This window comes from Oncorhynchus mykiss, chromosome 2 (genome assembly GCF_057628025.1).
Source record: "Oncorhynchus mykiss isolate SJ-2025 chromosome 2, ASM5762802v1, whole genome shotgun sequence".
Taxonomy (NCBI): Eukaryota; Metazoa; Chordata; class Actinopteri; order Salmoniformes; family Salmonidae; genus Oncorhynchus; species Oncorhynchus mykiss.
In genome coordinates this window covers 79,157,115-79,176,486 of record NC_143023.1, presented here as the reverse complement: position 1 = coordinate 79,176,486, position 19,372 = coordinate 79,157,115, and the positions used below count along the sequence as shown (strand labels likewise).

The 19,372-nt window shown below is 41.1% G+C and overlaps 1 protein-coding gene, 1 long non-coding RNA gene and 1 pseudogene across 9 annotated transcripts in view; 1 reads left to right on the top strand and 2 right to left on the bottom strand.

The window, feature by feature from the left end:
- Nucleotides 1–19,372, top strand: part of LOC149985241 (uncharacterized) — a 1,026,866-nt gene that overhangs the window by 392,519 nt on the left and 614,975 nt on the right. The window lies entirely within an intron of this gene.
- On the bottom strand, nt 2,122–2,934 carry LOC149985242 (uncharacterized; annotated as a pseudogene).
- LOC110497158 (excitatory amino acid transporter 2) overlaps nt 5,070–19,372 on the bottom strand; it is a 79,371-nt gene continuing 65,068 nt past the window's right edge. For 5 of the 8 annotated variants that reach the window (XM_090208722.1, XM_090208712.1, XM_021573109.3 and 2 more), the window contains 9 exons: nt 18,435–18,587; nt 17,962–18,212; nt 17,560–17,710; nt 17,093–17,219; nt 16,106–16,339; nt 15,708–15,902; nt 13,766–13,900; nt 13,133–13,370; nt 5,070–9,836 (listed from right to left, as the gene is read on the bottom strand). In XM_090208722.1, the coding sequence (XP_090064848.1) occupies nt 9,750–9,836; nt 13,133–13,370; nt 13,766–13,900; nt 15,708–15,902; nt 16,106–16,339; nt 17,093–17,219; nt 17,560–17,710; nt 17,962–18,212; nt 18,435–18,587 (1,571 nt within the window). In that variant the 3' untranslated portion in view covers nt 5,070–9,749. The remainder of the gene's footprint in view (nt 9,837–13,132; nt 13,371–13,765; nt 13,901–15,707; nt 15,903–16,105; nt 16,340–17,092; nt 17,220–17,559; nt 17,711–17,961; nt 18,213–18,434; nt 18,588–19,372) is intronic. The other 3 variants (XM_021573111.3, XM_090208728.1, XM_090208732.1) reach the window with 1 other exon arrangement.

The following is a 19,372-nucleotide window of genomic DNA, read 5'->3' as shown; positions in this document are numbered from 1 at the left end:
TAAACTACTGCAGCATAAATACTGGAGGCTGAGACAGGAGGGGTCAGGAGACACTGTGGCCCCATCCGAGGACACCCCCGGACAGGGCCAAACAGGAAGGATATAACCCCACCCACTTTGCCAAAGCACAGCCCCCACACCACTAGAGGGATATCTTCAACCACCAACTTACCATCCTGAGACAAGGCTGAGTATAGCCCACAAAGATCTCCGCCATGGCACAACCCAAGGGGGGGCGCCAACCCAGACAGGATGACCACATCAGTGAATCAACCCACTCAGGTGACGCACCCCTTCCAGGGACGGCATGAGAGAGCCCCAGTAAGCCAGTGACTCAGCCCCTGTAATAGGGTTAGAGGCAGAGAATCCCAGTGGAAAGAGGGGAACCGGCCAGGCAGAGACAGCAAGGGCGGTTCGTTGCTCCATAGCCTTTCCATTCACCTTCCCACTCCTGGGCCAGACTACACTCAATCATATGACCCACTGAAGAGATAAGTCTTCAGTAAAGACTTAAAGGTTGAGACCGAGTTTGCGTCTCTGACATGGGTAGGCAGACCGTTCCATAAAAATGGAGCTCTATAGGAGAAAGCCCTGCCTCCATCTGTTTGCTTAGAAATTTTAGGGACAATTAGGAGGCCTGCGTCGTGACCGTAGCGTACGTGTAGGTATGTTCGGCAGGACCAAATCAGAGAGATAGGTAGGATACTTATTTTCCACCATAATTTGCAAATAAATTCATTAAAAATCCTACAATGTGTTTTTCTGGATTGTTTTTCTTATTTTGTCTGTCATAGTTGAAGTGTACCTATGATGAAAATTACAGGCCTCTCTCATCTTTTTGAGTGGGAGAACTTGCACAATTGGTGGCTGACTAAATACTTTTTTGCCCCAGTGTATGCATAATAAAATTAAGTTATATCTATACTTATTGACTCAAGACATTTCAGCTTTTAATTTTGAATTTGTTTGTAAATTTCACTTTGACATTATTGGGTATTGCGTGTAGATCAGCTGTAACGGCTGTTTGAAGAAGAGGACCAAGATGCAGCGTTGTACGTGTTCATGAATTTTAATAAAACTGAACACTAGAACAAAAAAATAACGAAGCGGCACAAACAAAACAGTTCTGTCTGGTGCAGACACACAAAACAGAAAATAACTACCCGCGAAACACAAGTGGGAAAAGGCTACCTAAGTATGGTTCTCAATCAGAGACAACGATAGACAGCTGCCTCTGATTGAGAACCACACCCGGCCAAACACACAGAAATAGAAAACATAGAACACAAAACATAGAATGCCTACCCCAACTCACGCCCTGACCAAACCAAATTAGAGACATAAAAAGTATCTAAGATCAGGGCGTGACATCAGCGGCACAAATCGATTTGAAACACAACACAACAAAGTGTGGAAAAGTAAAGGGGTGTGAATACTTTCTGAAGGTACGTAGGTATATTTTGGTAACACTTTACAGTTGACATTACATGTCATGACACCTATTATAACTAGCTTCATGTAATGTCTTACTGTATGTACCTGTTGTAAGGTTTGTTGAATGCCTTAAGTGCAGGTGAGGCTCCAGTCAAGTGTTTCATTGTTTCTTATAAAAGAGGGAACGTCTGCATCCTGATGTTAGATGTCCATACACAAGCCTAGCCCTCAATTTTCTGTGAACGTTCTATAACTCATGAGATCACCTGTGAAATTTTCTGTGAAAGTTCTATAACTCATGAGATTACCTGACCAGAAGAACCACACCTTACAAGAAAGAAAGATGAAAGTACAACATTTGCTTTTAGATTTTATTCTTAGTCAGAATGACAGTGATATGCTGTGTGTTTAAATCTTCTCCTTCCGTAGGCTAAAATACTGCTATGATCATCATAAATAAAACAGTGCTATTTTCTATAATTTAAGGATGAGGTGTATGAGACTTCCTGCAAGCTCTGTTCCTTATTTTAGCATACTTCACTGTCCCTTTGTGAAAATAAGGACGTTGTTCTGGTTTCTGGTACTCCAGAAGCTTCTCTTCCATCTCCTTACTCTTATCCTCTGCAAAAAAGAAAAATTAACAAGAATGACAACTACGCTGAAGCTTTATTATCTTCTTCTGTGCACGATTATTAGCTATGATGCATTAACATTTGCATTTGTCATACTTGCCGACATTTACTGGTGACATAAACTACAGTATATTTAGCTCTTTAGAATAGACAGTACATGCCTGAGCAAAAGAAGGAGCATTCTTGGTGTCATACTAACCAAAGTGCTGATAAAATAGTAATGTGCTGTAGATCTGGATCTACAGACTGAGTTCCTCTTGGTCCCCTCACAGCATGTGTATCTACCATCCTGGTAACTCTTCTCGTGGTTGATAATGGTCTCAAACTCATGCTCCAGACAGTTGGCATTGACCTGGGCCACCTCCTCTCGAAAGTGTCCCTTGCTGTCCTCGTCTATAATGCAATGGAAACCCCCCAGCAATGTTCCATAGACCTCAACGATCTCCACAGTAAGGAGTTCAGTGGTGATGTCCTCTGTTCCCAGCAGGTGAGACACCTTGTGGATGAGGGTGACTTGTTTAGAATCCTGGCACAGGCCATCTGGTGCTGACCAGAATTCCTTGCACAGTAGACCAAGTTGTTCCCGTCTTCGGGACAGATGTAGGCAAAGGTTTCACTCTCTCGAGGGTCTGAGTCCTCTCTGAAGCTCATCTCCTTCATCAACTGCAGAAGGTCCCTGAGGAGCATGCAGAACTGGTCCCTGAGGGATGTAGCAGAACTGGTAGGAGTCCAAGGGCTCTGATCAGCTGTAGCCAAAGCTGGCTGGAAAGCCATAGAAGCGCTTCTCCAAAGCATCCTCCAGTATCTCTTAGGTTGCCCTCCAAGCCTGCTCAGAAACCAGGGCAGAGAATACTAACATTTCTGCCATGGTGTTAATATCAAACTCTCTGGGATATGTGGGACGCTAGCGTCCCACCTGGCCAAAAGCCAGTGAAAATGCAGAGCCCCAAATTCAAATAAATTACTATAAAAATCTAACTTTCATTAAATCACACATGCAAGATAGCAAATTAAAGCTACACTTGTTGTGAATCCAGCCAACATGTCAGATTTCAAAAAGGCATTTCAGCGAAAGCAAACGATGCTATTATCTGAAGACAGCACCTCCGTAAACAAAGAGAGAAAAGCATATTTCAAACCTGCAGGCGCGACACCAAACGCAGAAATAAAAATATAATTAATGCCTTGCCTTTGACAAGCTTCTTTTGTTGGCACTCCAATATGTCCCATAAACATCACAAATGGTCCTTTTGTTCGGTTAATTCCGTCGATATCTATCCAAAATGTCAATTTATTTTGCGAGTTTGATCCAGAAAAACACCGGTTCCAACTTGTGCAACGTGACTACAAAATATCTCAAAAAGTTACCTGTAAACTTTGCCAAAACATTTCAAACTACTTTTGTAATACAACTTTAGGTATTTGTTAACGTAAATAATAGATAAAATTGAAGACGGGATGATCTGTGTTCAATACAGGAGGAAAACAAACTGTAGCTAGCTTTCTAGTCACTCGCCTCTATCTAACAGTACACTACAAGTGACCCTCGTTCTGAACAGGGCTACTTCTTCATTACACAAAGGAAAAACCTTAACCAATTTCTAAAGACTGGTGACATCCAGGGGAAGCGGTAGGAACTGCAAAAAGGTCCCTTAGAAATCTGGATTCCCAATGAAATCTCATTGAAAAGAGAGTGACCTACAAAAAAAAATCTGAATGGTTTGTCCCCGTGGTTTCGCCTGCTGAATAAGTTATGTTATACTCACAGACATGATTCAAACAGTTTTAGAAACTTCAGAGTGTTTTCTATGCAAATATACTAATAATATGCATATCTTATCTTCTGGGGATGAGTAGCAGGCAGTTGAATGTGGGCATGCATTTCATCTGGACGTGAAAATACTGCCCCCTGTCACCAAGAAGTTAAAGTACAGCTTGTCTGTAAGTCTGAACTATCCTGCTCAGGTTTACCAGGTTCTGTCTATCCTATCTTTCAACTCCTCATTGATGATCAGCCTTTTATACACACACACACACTTTCTCTTTAGGGGAGTTGTGAGACATAAGCAAAAGTGAAAGTACACATGGCTGAAATTCCATTCACATTGTGCAACACACACATACCGACAGTACACAAGAGTAAGGATTTTCTCTAAGTAGTTTGGAAACGGATCATTTGGTTCTCACCTTCAATCTGTAATTCCTTCATCACATGCTTTAAACTATAAGTATTGTGTGTGTCATGATATTGGTTTGACTTCTGTTGTTTGCACTGCAATTTTATGGTTAAGCAATAACACCCGAGGAGGTGTGGTATTTGGTCAATATACCACGTCTAAGGGCTGTTCTTCTGTACAACGCAACACGGAGTGCCTGGACACAGCCCTTAGCTGTGGTATATTGGTCACATATCACAAACCCCAGGTACCATATTGCTATTATAAACTGTTTACCAACGGAATTGGAGCAGTAAAAATATGTCTACCAAAATGTACTATTGTATCAATTTTCATCAATATAATATGAATTAATCACCTTTGTTATACTGGTTTTAGGTTTGTTCCCCCTGTCAATCTATTTCTCTCTATTTGGCTGTCTATTTCTCTCTCTCTCTCTGAGATGTGGGGAAAGGGCACATAATTACTGAAGTTTAATTGGAGAAGCAACACAGAGACAGGGGTCTAATAGAGCCAAAACAAAAGGCTGCAGTGAATTATTCATAATATGTGTGTGTGTGTGTGTGTGTGTGTGTGTGTGTGTGTGTGTGTGTGTGTGTGTGTGTGTGTGTGTGTGTGTGTGTGTGTGTGTGTGTGCGTGTGTGTGTGTGTGTGTGTGTGTCAATCAACTGACCTTAAGTCAATCCTCAGAGTACAGTACAGTATGCCATGACAAGTGATCACTTGATAGTCAAGAAGACTGAATGAAGGTATCACATATACAGTTCAATGTGAGTGCCAGCCTTGTAAATTGTGTTCATCAAAAAATCTAAAAGGACAGACCACATTGAGTTATGAATCAACATTTATTAGTTATCATAATCGTATGTACACCAATGGTACAACACTTATTGATATGTATGAACATACTTTTATACCACAGATCTGGTAAAGAAAATAATTCAGATATTTTTTTGTCTTTATTTTGTCATATTCTGTCCTCCAGACATAATGTCTCCCTTTACATCAAAATTACAGCAACAGCTGGGAGTGAAAGGGAGTGAAAGGTAGGGCAGGAGTGAGAAAGGTTATCAGGTCTACTCAGGAGGAGCCGATCAGGTTATCAGGTCTACTCAGGAGGAGCCTATCAGAAACACCGAGACTTCTGCAGAATACAGACTTGAAAATATACTGGCTCATCTTAGAAATACTGGGCCAACCCATTTCCATTTGAGCATCCTCTTTACTCAATATTGGGTTTGTTTGTGTGTGTGCAAACAATTGTGATGAAAAAGAAGAAAGGCAAAAAGGTAAATTTAACATTATGTGTGTGGATAGGTTTATGAAATGGTGCTGGTAGGTTGATACTTCTGGATAGACAGAGGCTAGTGTATGGATATGGCACTTGGGCTCGTTACAATTACTGTCTCTAACTGTGAGGAATAATCTAAACATGAAATCTGACTGTTTGGTGTATTTAATTGTGTCTTGTAGTTACCACAATATGATGCATAAAGCACAAGACAGGAGGCGGACACTGATGGTGAGTGTGGTGTTCTCTGATAGAAAGTCTAGATGATTCCTGGAACAGGATCAGGGTGACCACATGAGGAGCTATATTTTGTTAGATGCTAGGCCCGACATTCTGATCAGATTTGCTGTTTTAGTCATAATGAACAAGCTAAGCTGTACTTGTTTCACTAGTTAATAGTACATTTGACCTTTTCCTCTTCCTCTGGAGACCTAGTCATGATAACATCCACATCTGACCAACTTAGAAACAGCACATCACCCCACATGGACTCCTTTTTTTTAATCAGATAGTTTTTCCTCTTTCTATTTGTCTTTCCAGTTCAACATTGTGCACTTCAGAATCATTGTTATCTCTGGAACATGTATGCACAATGAAAATGATTGGACACAACTTATATCTCTATGGAACAAACATTCAAAACGCTTACATTAGATACAAAAAAAGATATGCATATATTGATGTGTGGCAGCTAAGTGAGAACTAGTTCACAGCTATTAACAAATAAAAATAAGCAATTTATTACACTTTATTTTCTAGACATTTTGACTAATCTATTTTTATTCAGAACATAGATAATATTTCTCTAGAGGATTACAAAAAACTGTCACAGCATTTAATCTCTATTCCTACATACCATGTCAACCCCCCCCCCCTCCCAAAAATAAAACAAAATATTTGTTACCCTCAATATGTACACAAAGTGCAAGGAGGCACTTCAATATCATGCTTTTAAGATAGTGGTGCAAAACAAATATCATCATTTTTAACTTCATGCTCCTACAACAGTGAGTTTGAACAGAATAGTGTTCAAACACTCAATCCCTATGGTAGCATACTGGTCTGCATCCTCTCCTTATTGGAGGACAAATTCCTGAAGGTCACAAGGTCAAAGGTCAGGCCCTAGCCCTAGTGCCATCAGGGGTTTTAGTGCTGTGCTCAGCATCTCACTCATTGCATGTTAGAATGTGTGTGGTGACATTCCAGGTTTAATTGTGTGCGTGTGTGCATGCAAGTGTCGGATGTGTGTATGTGTTGTGTGCGTCTGTGCATGTATGCAAGTGTGCATACGTGTGTGTGCATATGTGTGTGTGCGGGCATGGGGGTGTGTGTGTGTCTGTGCGTTGTGTCTGTGTGTGATGGCAGGGTCCATGCAGCTCTTACAACAGAACACTATTGTGTGCTGTGGCATAGAGAAGAACACTTTGTTATACAAGCTCAAAAGCAACGTGGCATTGATATTCTGACTGAGAAAGTTTTTTAGGTAACTAAATGACTGTGTGCTGCACTGTGAATGCTTGTTAAGTTTTCTAGTGTGACTCGGCATTGTTATAACGGTCAAACTGACTGCACAGTTTGGAGTTAAAATCTTCAAAGCAAGGTTGCCATTGAACAAAATAAACAAAACTAGACCATAGAGCAGGACATGACACAGATAAAGAAATCCACACCTGCAGAACGCCTCACCTGCACAAAATGTCTCTCATACAATCACATACATGCATTAATGATTAGCAGCCAGTGATCAAACTTCATGTGGGTTTATCTTTTTAGCCAGTTTGGTTCCATTAGGGGGATAGAATTCTCCAACCTGATTGTTGCCATGTTTGTAGTGGCCATTTTCAGGCATCAAGATGACTGCTATACATTAGTAACAATATGAGACCAATGATACACACAGCTGCAGCATTCAGGGTCTCTGAGAACAGTCATCATCGTCTGTGGTAATAGGTTGTTTACTCACAAAGGAGACCCCACTCTTGGGGTGGATAAAAATAGTTGGGATGTAAATACTGCCAACTGGCCACTAGTTGTGCAGTGAGTTATCAACCTGTTGAAACTTGCAGTTGTATTACTTTTTTCACTTCTATGGTTGTTCTGTGGCATCTTTGATAATATATGTGTGTTTGTACTTTCAGGCACTAAGGGAAGCCAAGAAAATTGGAGTCACTGGAATGGTAAAATTGGAAAAATTTGAAAATTTGTGGGCTAAAAATAATCCCTTCATTAAAGTATCTTACTTAGTAATAGTTGTAAAGGGAAACTTTGTCTATGTCAAATAGCAAGATATACAAAAAATGTTTATCTTTAAAAAATATCAAGGTGTTAAACAGTCGGTGTTCAAAGTCAAAGCTTTCATATTTAAGTTGTGCTATATAAAGGCAAGTGTCAATATCCTATGTTCTTTCATATTTAAGTTGTGCTATATAAAGGCAAGTGTCAATATCCTATGTTCTTTCATATTTAAGTTGTGCTATATAAAGGCAAGTGTCAATATCCTATGTTCTTTCATATTTAAGTTGTGCTATATAAAGGCAAGTGTCAATATCCTATGTTCTTTCATGAGCAGGTAAACATGTTGAGGGCTTGGTGAAAGTGTATCTTTCCCTGCCAAGGAGTTAATGCTACAGCCTGAGTATAGTTTCCCTTTATTGGGTTCTTCGAATTACAAATGTCAAATGTGAAAAGAGACCAGTGTCAAAAAGGGATAAAAAAATGATCTATTACTCTTTTATCCTCAAAGCTGCAATTGTGCTATTTGTACTTCTCAGTATTACATTTATTTTCAGTTTTAGAACAACTTGATTTTTTGCTTGTCATATTTATCAAGATATTTATCGTATCTTGCTAGATCCTTCACAATTTACACTTGATTCTCATTATTTTTAGCCTCAGATAGTCAAATAGATAGCTTCAGTGGAAGGGAGAAGGGTCTGATAAATACCTCCTACACTTCTGTACTTGGACTAATTTATATGAAAAACATCCCTGAACTGAAGCTATTGATATATTGGTATCTGGGACAAATTTCACCTTTACGTTTCTGTTTGAGGCATTGCAGTAATTGCATGAAGAGATCTTTATGCACCTCTTGGTATATAATTTGCAGGAGTTAAAATGAGTAATGAGACACCTTCTTCACTTGGAGTTAGCTACAAATAGATTGTGTACAGAGTAAGAAACCCCGAAAGACCATATAAATGACCGTCAATAAGTCATGGAGGTTTTTCAAAGGCTTCTGGCTTGATTAATTATATGCCTGTTTGGTCCCTATTAGTAACTGGGGAGATATGTCATGTTCTCACCCCCAACCCATCCACACAGATACAGTATATAATCTCACACTAGAAGCTAGAAGCGACATTTAAGAAGTCCCTTTCCCTTACAGTAGAAAAAGAACATATTACAATAAAAAAGGGAAGGAGAGGTTCCATGTTTCGTTTGTGTTTTGTGCTTTTGAACTCCAGAGAACATGTGCTTGTGGAGTAAGGCTCAGGTTGCAGACCCTGCCCTTATAGGTATGTGTCTCTCTATTCTACAGTATCACCACAATAATTCCCCCTGGGGATTGTGGGTAATATCAGGTAATAAAGACACTCAGATAGGTCACATGGGCTCTGTCAGGTATAGGTCAAAGGTTAACTTGTGAGGAAAAAGGGGCCAGGGCTCAACAGATGCCTACTGTGGTATCATTGGTAATAGTAATGACGTGTGTAATAATGTCAAGTTTGATACAGGCATTCCTTCAGTCTTGCATGACTCAGCTCTTATCTTCCACACATTGTCTGTTGTTAGACTGCCAAATTGCCAGTACCAAACTCACAGCTACAATCAAATTCTGGAGGACTGTTGTTCCATTGTTACTCCCCCAAACTCTGACCCTCCCCCTGCTTTCCCCCTGCTTTGAATGCAGTACTCTTATAGATGCATATATTTATAGGAATAATTTATGTTGTGCAAATGTTTGCTATGAAGCACACATTAGTGCTCTAACAGGTAAAACATACCTTTGTTATCATCTCACCGATAAGTGAATTAGTATTAGTCCTCTTAGTCAGTCAGATAGACGGTTAGAAACACTGTAGGAACTAATACAAACATTTCAAAAAAGAAATAAAACGACATAAAAAAGAAGACAATTAGTAGTTTTGTTCGCATGACTCTTTTTTTCACCAGATAGGAAAGCATGTGGAACTGGGGACCTGTGTGCTGGCTTTATTCACGCTTCTGGGGTTCCTCCTCAACAAGCATGCACTCCGCCATGGTCGCCGCAGCGGTAGAGCCATTTGTGGTCGAGGTTACCTGAAAGCAATCACCATGGACATCTAAACAGCAGGTTTACACATCTATGTAAACAGGCACAGTGCATGCTTCATGACCTGGACTTAATACTTTGGAGCAAAGACAGCAGAAGAACTGTAGAACTACTCTGATCATTTGGTTTGCATTTGGTTGCACATACATTATATACTTAAAGGCTTTTACTTTCAAATTGTACTTTTCTAATTGTTTTAAGTGTCAAAATATCAACGAAAGACTATCATAATGAAACAATTGGTTCTGTGCTCCAATGATATGAATGATCACAATATAACAGATAGGTGTATACTGAAGGTATCAGGAAGACCTGGACAATCACTGAGGATCATGCTGATGGAATCACGGTGGTCTGTCTTAACAACGAGCACCAGACCTTTTTACTGACCTGAGAACAATCAACATATAATCACAAATTTAACATGCAGTGAAATACAGAGGATCTTAATTTGACCCTGCTTCTCACAGCAGGAAAATAATGATTCAGCCGCAGGAAATGTGAATTATTATGCGGATTATAATGAATAAACATTTTTGTAGGGGTTGATACATTCAGGGGTTGGAATTGATTTAGGGAACAGAAAACCGAGTAAATAAATAAATAATAATAAGTGAGGAAAATAATCAGAACCGGGAACTAAAGTGCTCTGTTCCGGAACAGAACCGTTATTTTAAAAGCATGGGAACTGGTTAATAAGGTAGTTACAATCTTGTCCCATTGCTAAAACTCCCATATGGACTCGGGAGGCGCACATATTGAGAGCAATGTGTCCTCCGAAACACGACCCCGACTAGCCACACTGCTTCATGACACACTGCTTGCTTAACCCAAAAACCAGCTGTACCAATGTGTTGGACGAAACACCGTACAGCTGGCAACCAAAGTCAGCGTGCATGCCCCTGGCCTGCCACAAGGAGTCACTAGAGTGTGATGGGACAAGGACAAGACGCTGGGCCAATTGTGCGCCACCTCATGGGTCTCCCGTTCACGGCCACCTGCGACACAGCCTGGAATTGAACCCGGGTCTGTAGTGACGCATCTAGCACCCCAGTGCAGTGCCTTAGACCGCTGCGCAACCTGGAAACTTTTCCAACCTAGTTACAGATAATATAGTTATCATTCTTCACATTGGATTTATTAACTAAGTATTTTTAATTCTGGTGACGCTCTGCACACACAAGCTTGTTAGCTAGCTAGCTCTGGTCCAACATTAAGCCAACTCTCGAAAGTTCAAAGACATTCAAAGTTCCTCCATAGAAGCCGCTCCACCATATGTATAATTCTATGGGCCTAATTTAGATAATGCATGTCATAACAAGATGCCCAGCACTTAAAGCCAAGCCTCCGCCTCCACCCTGTCTCACTCTCTCCCAATCGCAAAATTCCAGTTGCATCTCACACCCTACACTTGTTATTGAGCATGTAAACAAGTCTATAGGTTGCCCGCTCTATTGCAAGCTGATCTATTTGCACTGATTGATGAAGTAATTCAATGTAGAGCTAACGCTAAAAAAATACAGGTTTAAAAAGTAACATAAAGGAACGCTATAAACCGGTACTTTATTTGGGTTTGAACTGGTTCAGAACTTAATTTTGCAGGTCGTAAGAGTGGAACAGAACGAAACAAATAATAGTTCTGTTCATAACTAAACGATTGGAAAATTATTTTGGTTCCAACCCCTGGAAACATTAATCAAATCCAGTCTGACATTTTTAAGTTGAAATTACAAACGTTTTAAACCTTGCCTACGCTACAATGTGTGTTTCTTGCTGTACAGGAAAATGCTCTGCGAAAACAGCGTGAATAAATTAAAATAGAAGATCGGTATATAAAATGTTAGAAATACAAAAACAGATACAAATTAAACAAGGTACAAAATACTACAAAATGAGTGCAATGTTATGTTTTAGTCTGTACAAGTTATTTTGCAAGGCGTTCTACAATGGGTTGTGTCTTTGGTTAAATGTTAGAAAAGTTATTTGAGTTAGTTAATGTACACCCAACACACACAAGAAAATAAAGAGAGAAAACATTGGAAGAAAACAGCCTTTGTACCATGCTTCGCTAGCTTAATGGATGGATACAAAACTGTCAGAATACAGTATATTGTTGTGGTCAGACCATTGGAGTGCAAGGGCCTCCGTGTTGCTAGGCAACACCCTTGATCCTGTAATAAATGAACGGGTTCATCAGTAGGCCCTTTGAAAGCAGGGCCCGCTGCTCTACAAAATAAGCAGCCCAAATTCCACCACATCATAGCAGCCAACGGCCTTGATCTATTCAAACAGTGGATTCAAAGTGTTACTGTTTCAGGTTATGCGTGAGCTACATTGTATCTTCCAATTTCACAAGATTTGTCACAATGAGCAAGAATAACTGGTCTGAAAATGCAAAAGCATCTCATCTCTAAAGACTCAGTCCCGGTCTGGAGGGTGCCAGGGCTCAGTCATAAAATGCAGTGCTAATGAAGCACTGTATCACTCTCACTGCAATTATATGAAATCCCTTTAAAATGATCCAGTTAGACAGAGGAATTTAAGTCATTTTAATGGATATAACAGAGTACGAAGAGAATGCACATCTACAGTGTTTTCTCATAAACCCTATGAAGTCTAATTTGATCACAAATTCAATAACGAAGCCTAGAAAGCAGCAGGAATAATCCAGCACGGCCTCTGAAGTAGCCCGGAGAAAAGCCTAAACCACATCATTTGACAAGGGATTTGGGGAAGGAGATAGTGGTGAAACCTGCATGCGCAGCTTAGATGGCTTTCCCTCTCTCTCAGATCCAACCCCAGCAGGTTGAAAGGGAGGGAATGAGGCCGGGTGGTGAGTGGGGGAGGTGGTGGCGGAAGGGGGGTGATGAGTGGGGGAGGTGGTGGCGGGAGAGGGCATTAGGGTAAGCCCACTGATTTGGATTTGCACTTGTGAGAGACACTGTCTCATATTTGTGGGTGCATGTTTTCTGGTTTGCAATTATTTGGGTATTTACATAAGCTGTTTGTGGTATTTACAAAAACAGAAAAAAATGCTGCAAGTTTAGAATGTATTCTTATAAATATTGCACAAAGGCTGATATTCCAAGCGAATTCACACAGAAATATATACACATGTATTTTTTTATATTTTTCTGTTTCTTCTTAAAATAACTGTGTATGTATTTACAATGGCATCAAACAAACATGCAAAATGAAAGCGAGAAAAGAAAAGTTGCAGTGCAGCATGCAACATGTTAGGCAGCTATATACCGGTCTCTATGTCAGCAAGCATGAATTGTACCTTGCACTCATCTACCACTACTGAATTGTGAGCGGCATATTGGACGCACTGGTTGGAGTTGTTTTCGTGGTGGTTCTTGAGGTCATCATAGTAGGACGAGGTCTTGTTCATCATCTCAATGTCATCTGACTTGCCATGTGTAGCGTCCAGCTCGTCCAGCTCAGCCTTGGACAGGTGGTACACGATGCCCGCGCCGTATGAGTCTCCCACCACGTTCACTGAGGTACGGAACCGGTCCCTGGGATAGGAAAAAAAGGAATGGGTGGGAATACACCAAAGTGTTGTGTGGAGATCAGAAAACGGGATGGATAGGGGTAAGAAAAAAATCTGCTTTAACTGAGAGCATGGTATATATCCTGTATAGACAATTTAATTTTACTAGGCAAGCCAGTTAAGAACAAATTCTTATTTTCAATGACAGCCTAGGAACAGAGGGTTAAATGCCTTGTTAAGGGGTAGAACAACAGATTTTTACCTTGTCAGGTTGGGGATTTGATCTTGCAACCTTTCGGTTACCAGTCCAAAGCTTTAATCACTAGGCTACCTGCCATCCCCACAATCAGCTCCTTGACTTTGAATACATATGACTACATTAACTTGGTTCTGAATCACTAGCAATGCAGATCCACTCACAGGAGCCAGTCAACAGCAACCAGCAGGCTGATGTCCTGAGTTGGCAGGCCCACTGCAGTGAGGATCAGAAGCATAGTCACCAGTCCAGCACTGGGAATACTGGCCGCACCAACACTGGCCAGGGTAGCTGTCAGACTGCATGGGGAGAAAGATAGACAGGAGAGAAACCAGTTCATGGTTAAAACTGCTCTACAGATTAAATGTAAAAGTCCAAAGGCCAAGGACTGTGTCTATTAACCAAACTGCACTTGAGGCTAATGGGTACAGTTACTTCAGGAAGCACGTTCAGAGTGAGTTGGTGTCACTGTAATAATAATATGGGGATTCAGGATATTTTGGACTGGCATCCCTGAGGATGAGTACTCAATTCCTGCCTAATCCACAAAAACATAACTATGTATGGTAGCCATAAGTGTCTTTGAATAACAGTGTCCCCTAAATTTGCTGAAATTTACATCACTACTTATTAAATTGATAAGGTAGGCAGTGAAATTCCCACCCTGATCAGAAAAGTATTCACAGCCACATTTTGTTATGTTACAGCCTGAATTTAATGTGATATTATGTCACTGGCCTACACACACTCCATAATGTCAAAGTAGAATTATGTTTTTAGAATTGTTATAAATTAACAAAAAAATTAAATAAGTACTCAAACCCTTTGTTATGGCAAAACCCTAAAAAGGTTCAGGAGTAGAAATGTGCTTAACAAGTCACACAATAAGTCGCATTGATTCACTCTGTGTGCGATAATAGTGTTTAACATGATGACTACCTCATCTCTGACTATGATGACTACCTCACCACCCATTCAATTATCTGTAAGGTCCCTCAGTCGAGCAGTGAATTTCAAACACAGATTCAACCACAGACCAGGGAGGTTTTCCAATGCCTCGCAAAGAAAGGCACTTATTGGTAGATGGGTAAAAACATTTTTTTTAAAGCAGACACTGAATATCCCTTTGAGCATGTTGAAGTTGTTAATTACACTTTGTTTGTTGTTTCAATACACGCAGTCACTACAAAGATACAGGCGTCTTTCCTAACTCAGTTGCCGGAGAGGAAGGAAACCGCTCAGGGATTTCTCCATGAATGAATACAAATATTCCCAAATATGCATCCCGTTTGCAATACGGCACTAAAGTAAAACTGAAAAAATGTGGCAAAGATATGAACTTTATGTCCTGAATACAAAGCGTTATGTTTGGGGCAAATCCAACATAATACATCACTGAGTACCACTCTTCATATATTTAAGCATGGTGTTTTCTGCATCATGTTATGGGTATCCTTGACATCGGCAAGGACTAGGGAGTTTTTTAGGATAAAAAGAAACAGAATAGAGCTAAGCACTAGCAAAATCATAGAGGAAACCCTGGTTCAGTCTTCTTTCCAACAGACACTGGGAGACAAATTCACCTTTTAGCAGGACAATAACCTAAAACATAAGGTCAAATATACACTGGAGTTGCTTACCAAGATGACATTGAATGTTCCTGGGTGGCCTAGTTACCATTTTGACTTATATTGGCTTGAAAAAAATCTATGTCAAGACTTGAAAATGGTTGTCTAGCAATGATCACCAACCAACTTGACAGAGTAAAGAATTTAAAACAAAATAATGTGCAAATATTGTACAATCCAGGTGTGCATAGCTCTTAGAGACTTACAGAGAAAGACTCACAGCTGTAATCGCTACCAAATGTGATTCTAACATGTATTGACCCATGGGTGTGAATACTTATGTAAATTAGATATTTCTGGTTTTAATTTTCAATAAATTAGCAAAAATGTATTAAATCATGTTTTCACTTCGTCATTATGGGGTATTGTGTGTAGTTGGGTGAGAAAAAAATTCAGGCTGTAACACAACAAAACGTGGAATAAGACAAGGGGTATGAATATATTCTGAAGGCACTGTATGTTTTATGGCAGTCTGTACCTGACAGTGACGATCTGACCAGCATCCAGATAGATGTTGTTCATCTGGGCAATAAAGATGGCCGCCACGGCCTCATAGAGGGCGGTTCCGTCCATGTTGATGGTGGCCCCGACTGGGAGCACGAAACGGGTGACTCTCTTATCGATTCCCAAGTTTTCCTCCAGGCAACGGAAGGTGACAGGCAGTGTCCCAGCACTGACAGAGACAAACACAGCTACAGTATGAGAGAGTCACGGTGTTGCATTCATTATTCCACAATGTTCAGCCTGCATATGTAATATGAAAGATATTACTCATTTTATAATATTTCTATGAAAAGTTACCTGTACATTTACAGTGACAGCAGTTAGATGTAAATAGTGTCAATAGTTTGATGCGTTCAACGTTGTGGCCCTTACCTGGAGGCTGTCCCTAGGGCTGTGATCCAGGCCTGGAAGATGCCCATGAAGAAGGTGTAGGGGTTTTTCCTGACAATGGCAAAGTAGATGGCGGGCAAGAAGATGGCTCCGTGGATGATCAAGCCCACAATTACAGTCACCATGTACATCCCCAATTGCCTAGCAACCACCTCCAGGTCATCGATGGAGATGATCTTACCACAGATCAGGCAGCAGATACCGAAGGGAGAGTACCTAGGGGCAGAGGAGAGGTTTAACACCACAGACGGCCAGTGGCACCATAATTGGGGAGGACGTGCTCACAGTAATGTCTAGAACGGAATAAATGGAATGGTATCAAACACATCAAACACATGGTTTCCATCTGTTTGATACCATTCCATTCACTCCATTCCAGACATTATTATGAGCCGTCCTTCCCTCAGCAGCCTCCTGTGTTTAACACTGTATACACTCTGAAGAGAAAGAGGTATCCTTCTCAGTCAACGTCTACAATATATACCGGATTACCAAACGCAATCATAAAAATACCCATGTTTCTATCAGAGGAGCTTGGTGGGAGGACCTATATGAGGACGGACTCGTTGTATTGTCTGGAAAGGAATAAATGGAACGGTAACAAACACATGAAACATGCTTGTCTCCGTTCTATTGATTCCATTCCAGCCATTACAATAAAAAATACATGTTTATTTGTCACATACACCAGATAGGTGCAATGAAATGTGTTGTTTTAGTAGCACGGCGCCCCTGGAGCAAATAAGGGGTTAAGTGCCTTACTCAAGAACACATTGACATATTTGTCACCTTGATGGCTCAGGTATTCGAATCAGCAATCTTTCGGTTACTGGCCCAACACTCTAACCGCTATGCTACCTGCCACCCAATGAGCCTATCCTCTAATAACTCCTCCCATCAGCCTCCTCTAGTTTTTATGGCTACCATAGGTCCATATAGAATGGGCTTGAAAGGCTAAAGATCTCTTACCACATGATCATGATGACCAGGTTCATAACAATCTCGTTGAGGATGTTGAAGAACTCCAGCATGAGCTTGGCCCTCTCTCCCATCTTCCCCATGCAAATGCCAAAGGCAATGAAGAAGCCAATCACTCCTGCATCACACAGTCAGGATAGGGAATCACAGCTGCATCACACAGTCAGGATAGGGAATCACAGCTGGGAATGAGTAGAGTAAATGGGCTCACGGAGAGATATGAAGACAGAAGATGATAGTGAATGGAGAAGTTGTTTTTATGATGAATCTGCTACAGTTAGGGAGACAGAATTAGCTCCACCCAGGGATCACTTAAAGTGTGATACTGTATGTTATGCACTGGTTTATTCTCAGACAAATAATTAAAGGCACTTTTAAAAGTGTCATATGCGCAATTCCTTTCAGTTGGGCGGTTGTAGAAACAATTGCAGCCTGGTCCAAAAGAGAAGCCCCCATACCCAACACGTTCATGCCACTCTTAAACTGGAGGGTCTTCTTGATGATGAACTCAGGTTCCTTGGTGGCATTGGACAGGAGCCCCTCCAGGGTGGTGGTGGCATTGACGTCCTCCTCAATCACCTTTTCCACCTTCTTAGTGACTGTCTGGATCTGAGGTGGGACAAGAGAACACAGACAAGTCCTTAATATCTTACATCTCAACCCATCTTAACTTTGGTAACAAGGGGCTAAGGATGTAAATACAAAAACATTTAAGTCATTGTGGTCTTCATAAGACTTGTTCTGGGGTTGCCTCATCCAGGCCCTTATTGACTCTCTCATCCAGGCCATTGTTGTTAAAAACATTTGCTAAAAATTGACTCACCTCGTTAAATAAATGTGGGTGTTGTAGTGTATTTTACCTGTTGGAAGCAGGCCTGTACCAGGTTCTCAGGAAATAGGTTCCTGATGAGGTCAAAGAAGGCATCCAGGCTGGACACATCGTCATGTTTTTGGCCATCTCCCAGCTGCTCTTTCATCTTGGGGTCTCCGGGGTGGATGGCCAGCACCAGGATGACTCCCAGCACAGCAGCAATCACCGTGGTGGACATGTAGTAGACCATAGCCCTTGTTCCCAGGCGACCGCTAGACTTGGCATCTAGACCAGCCAGACCTACAGCCAAAACAAGCACTTCTAAACCTGGCATTTTTCCTCTTTCAGATTGAATATGTGTTGTTATAGCAGTATGGAATAAGTATAGGCCTATTAAGTTACTTTGAAGTGCTAAAAGTGAAAGATGATGATTGATACTAATAAATAACAAACTGAACAAACTGTATTTAAAAACAGTAGTTCTCTCTGCTATATTGAACCCATGACTGTACCATACCATACCTGTGATTAAACTGGAGATGATGAGAGGCAGGATCAACATCTTCAGCATCCTCATCAGGATGTCTCCAGGGAAAGCGATCACCATGACAATGTCTGGGTGGATGGGAGAGGCATAACGAAGCAGCATCCCAGACACAGCCCCCAGAATCACACCTGGAGAATGAGAGGGGGGAAGGGTGTGAAAGAATACTAATACATACAGAGGGAATCCCCTATGTCTGCAGCCAGAGGAATGAGAGAGACACCATAAGAGGAGAGGGGAACCAATACTACATCGTGACCAGAGACAGAGACCAGTGCAGAGGGAGAGAAAACAGTAGTGAGGAGGTTGTGTGCCACAGTGTTCATGATTACCCTAGTGCAGGGAAGGCAATAGGTCCCTAACTCAGGGGCCAAGGAGTTAAGAACAGGTAGGATTTGGAAGTGACCCAAGAGTGCTGTGTCTGGCTCCCTTGTGAGAAGGTCCGGGGTGATAAGGACTTTCTCCATTTAGAAAACATGTTGTAAAACTGTGCAGAGAGAGTTTGGCGATAATGAGAATAATTTCCAAATAAGACTTGCTTATGATATAAAGGCATCTATAGGAATATTAACAAACAATAACAACATTCAATTTCCATAGGTCTGCCTTAAATTGCTGCTTCTCGTTGCGTATTAATTTATCAGTCTGGATCTGGTTATGAGAGGCTGTGGATTGCATGTGTAGGGGCCAATGGGTAGGTGTGGATTGGGGAGACAGAATTGAGTCCCAGTGTGAGACAGGCTGATAGAGTCTGATAGAGGATTAAGAGCGGGTCTCTTTGAAGACAGAGGAGGAGTCAGAGCTTCAGACAGGGAGAGGAGCATCTCTATTCCCCCTGAATCAGGTTTTCTAGGAACACTCAGTTAGCATCAGGGTATGATAATATCACTCTCACTATACTCCAGTATATGGAGTA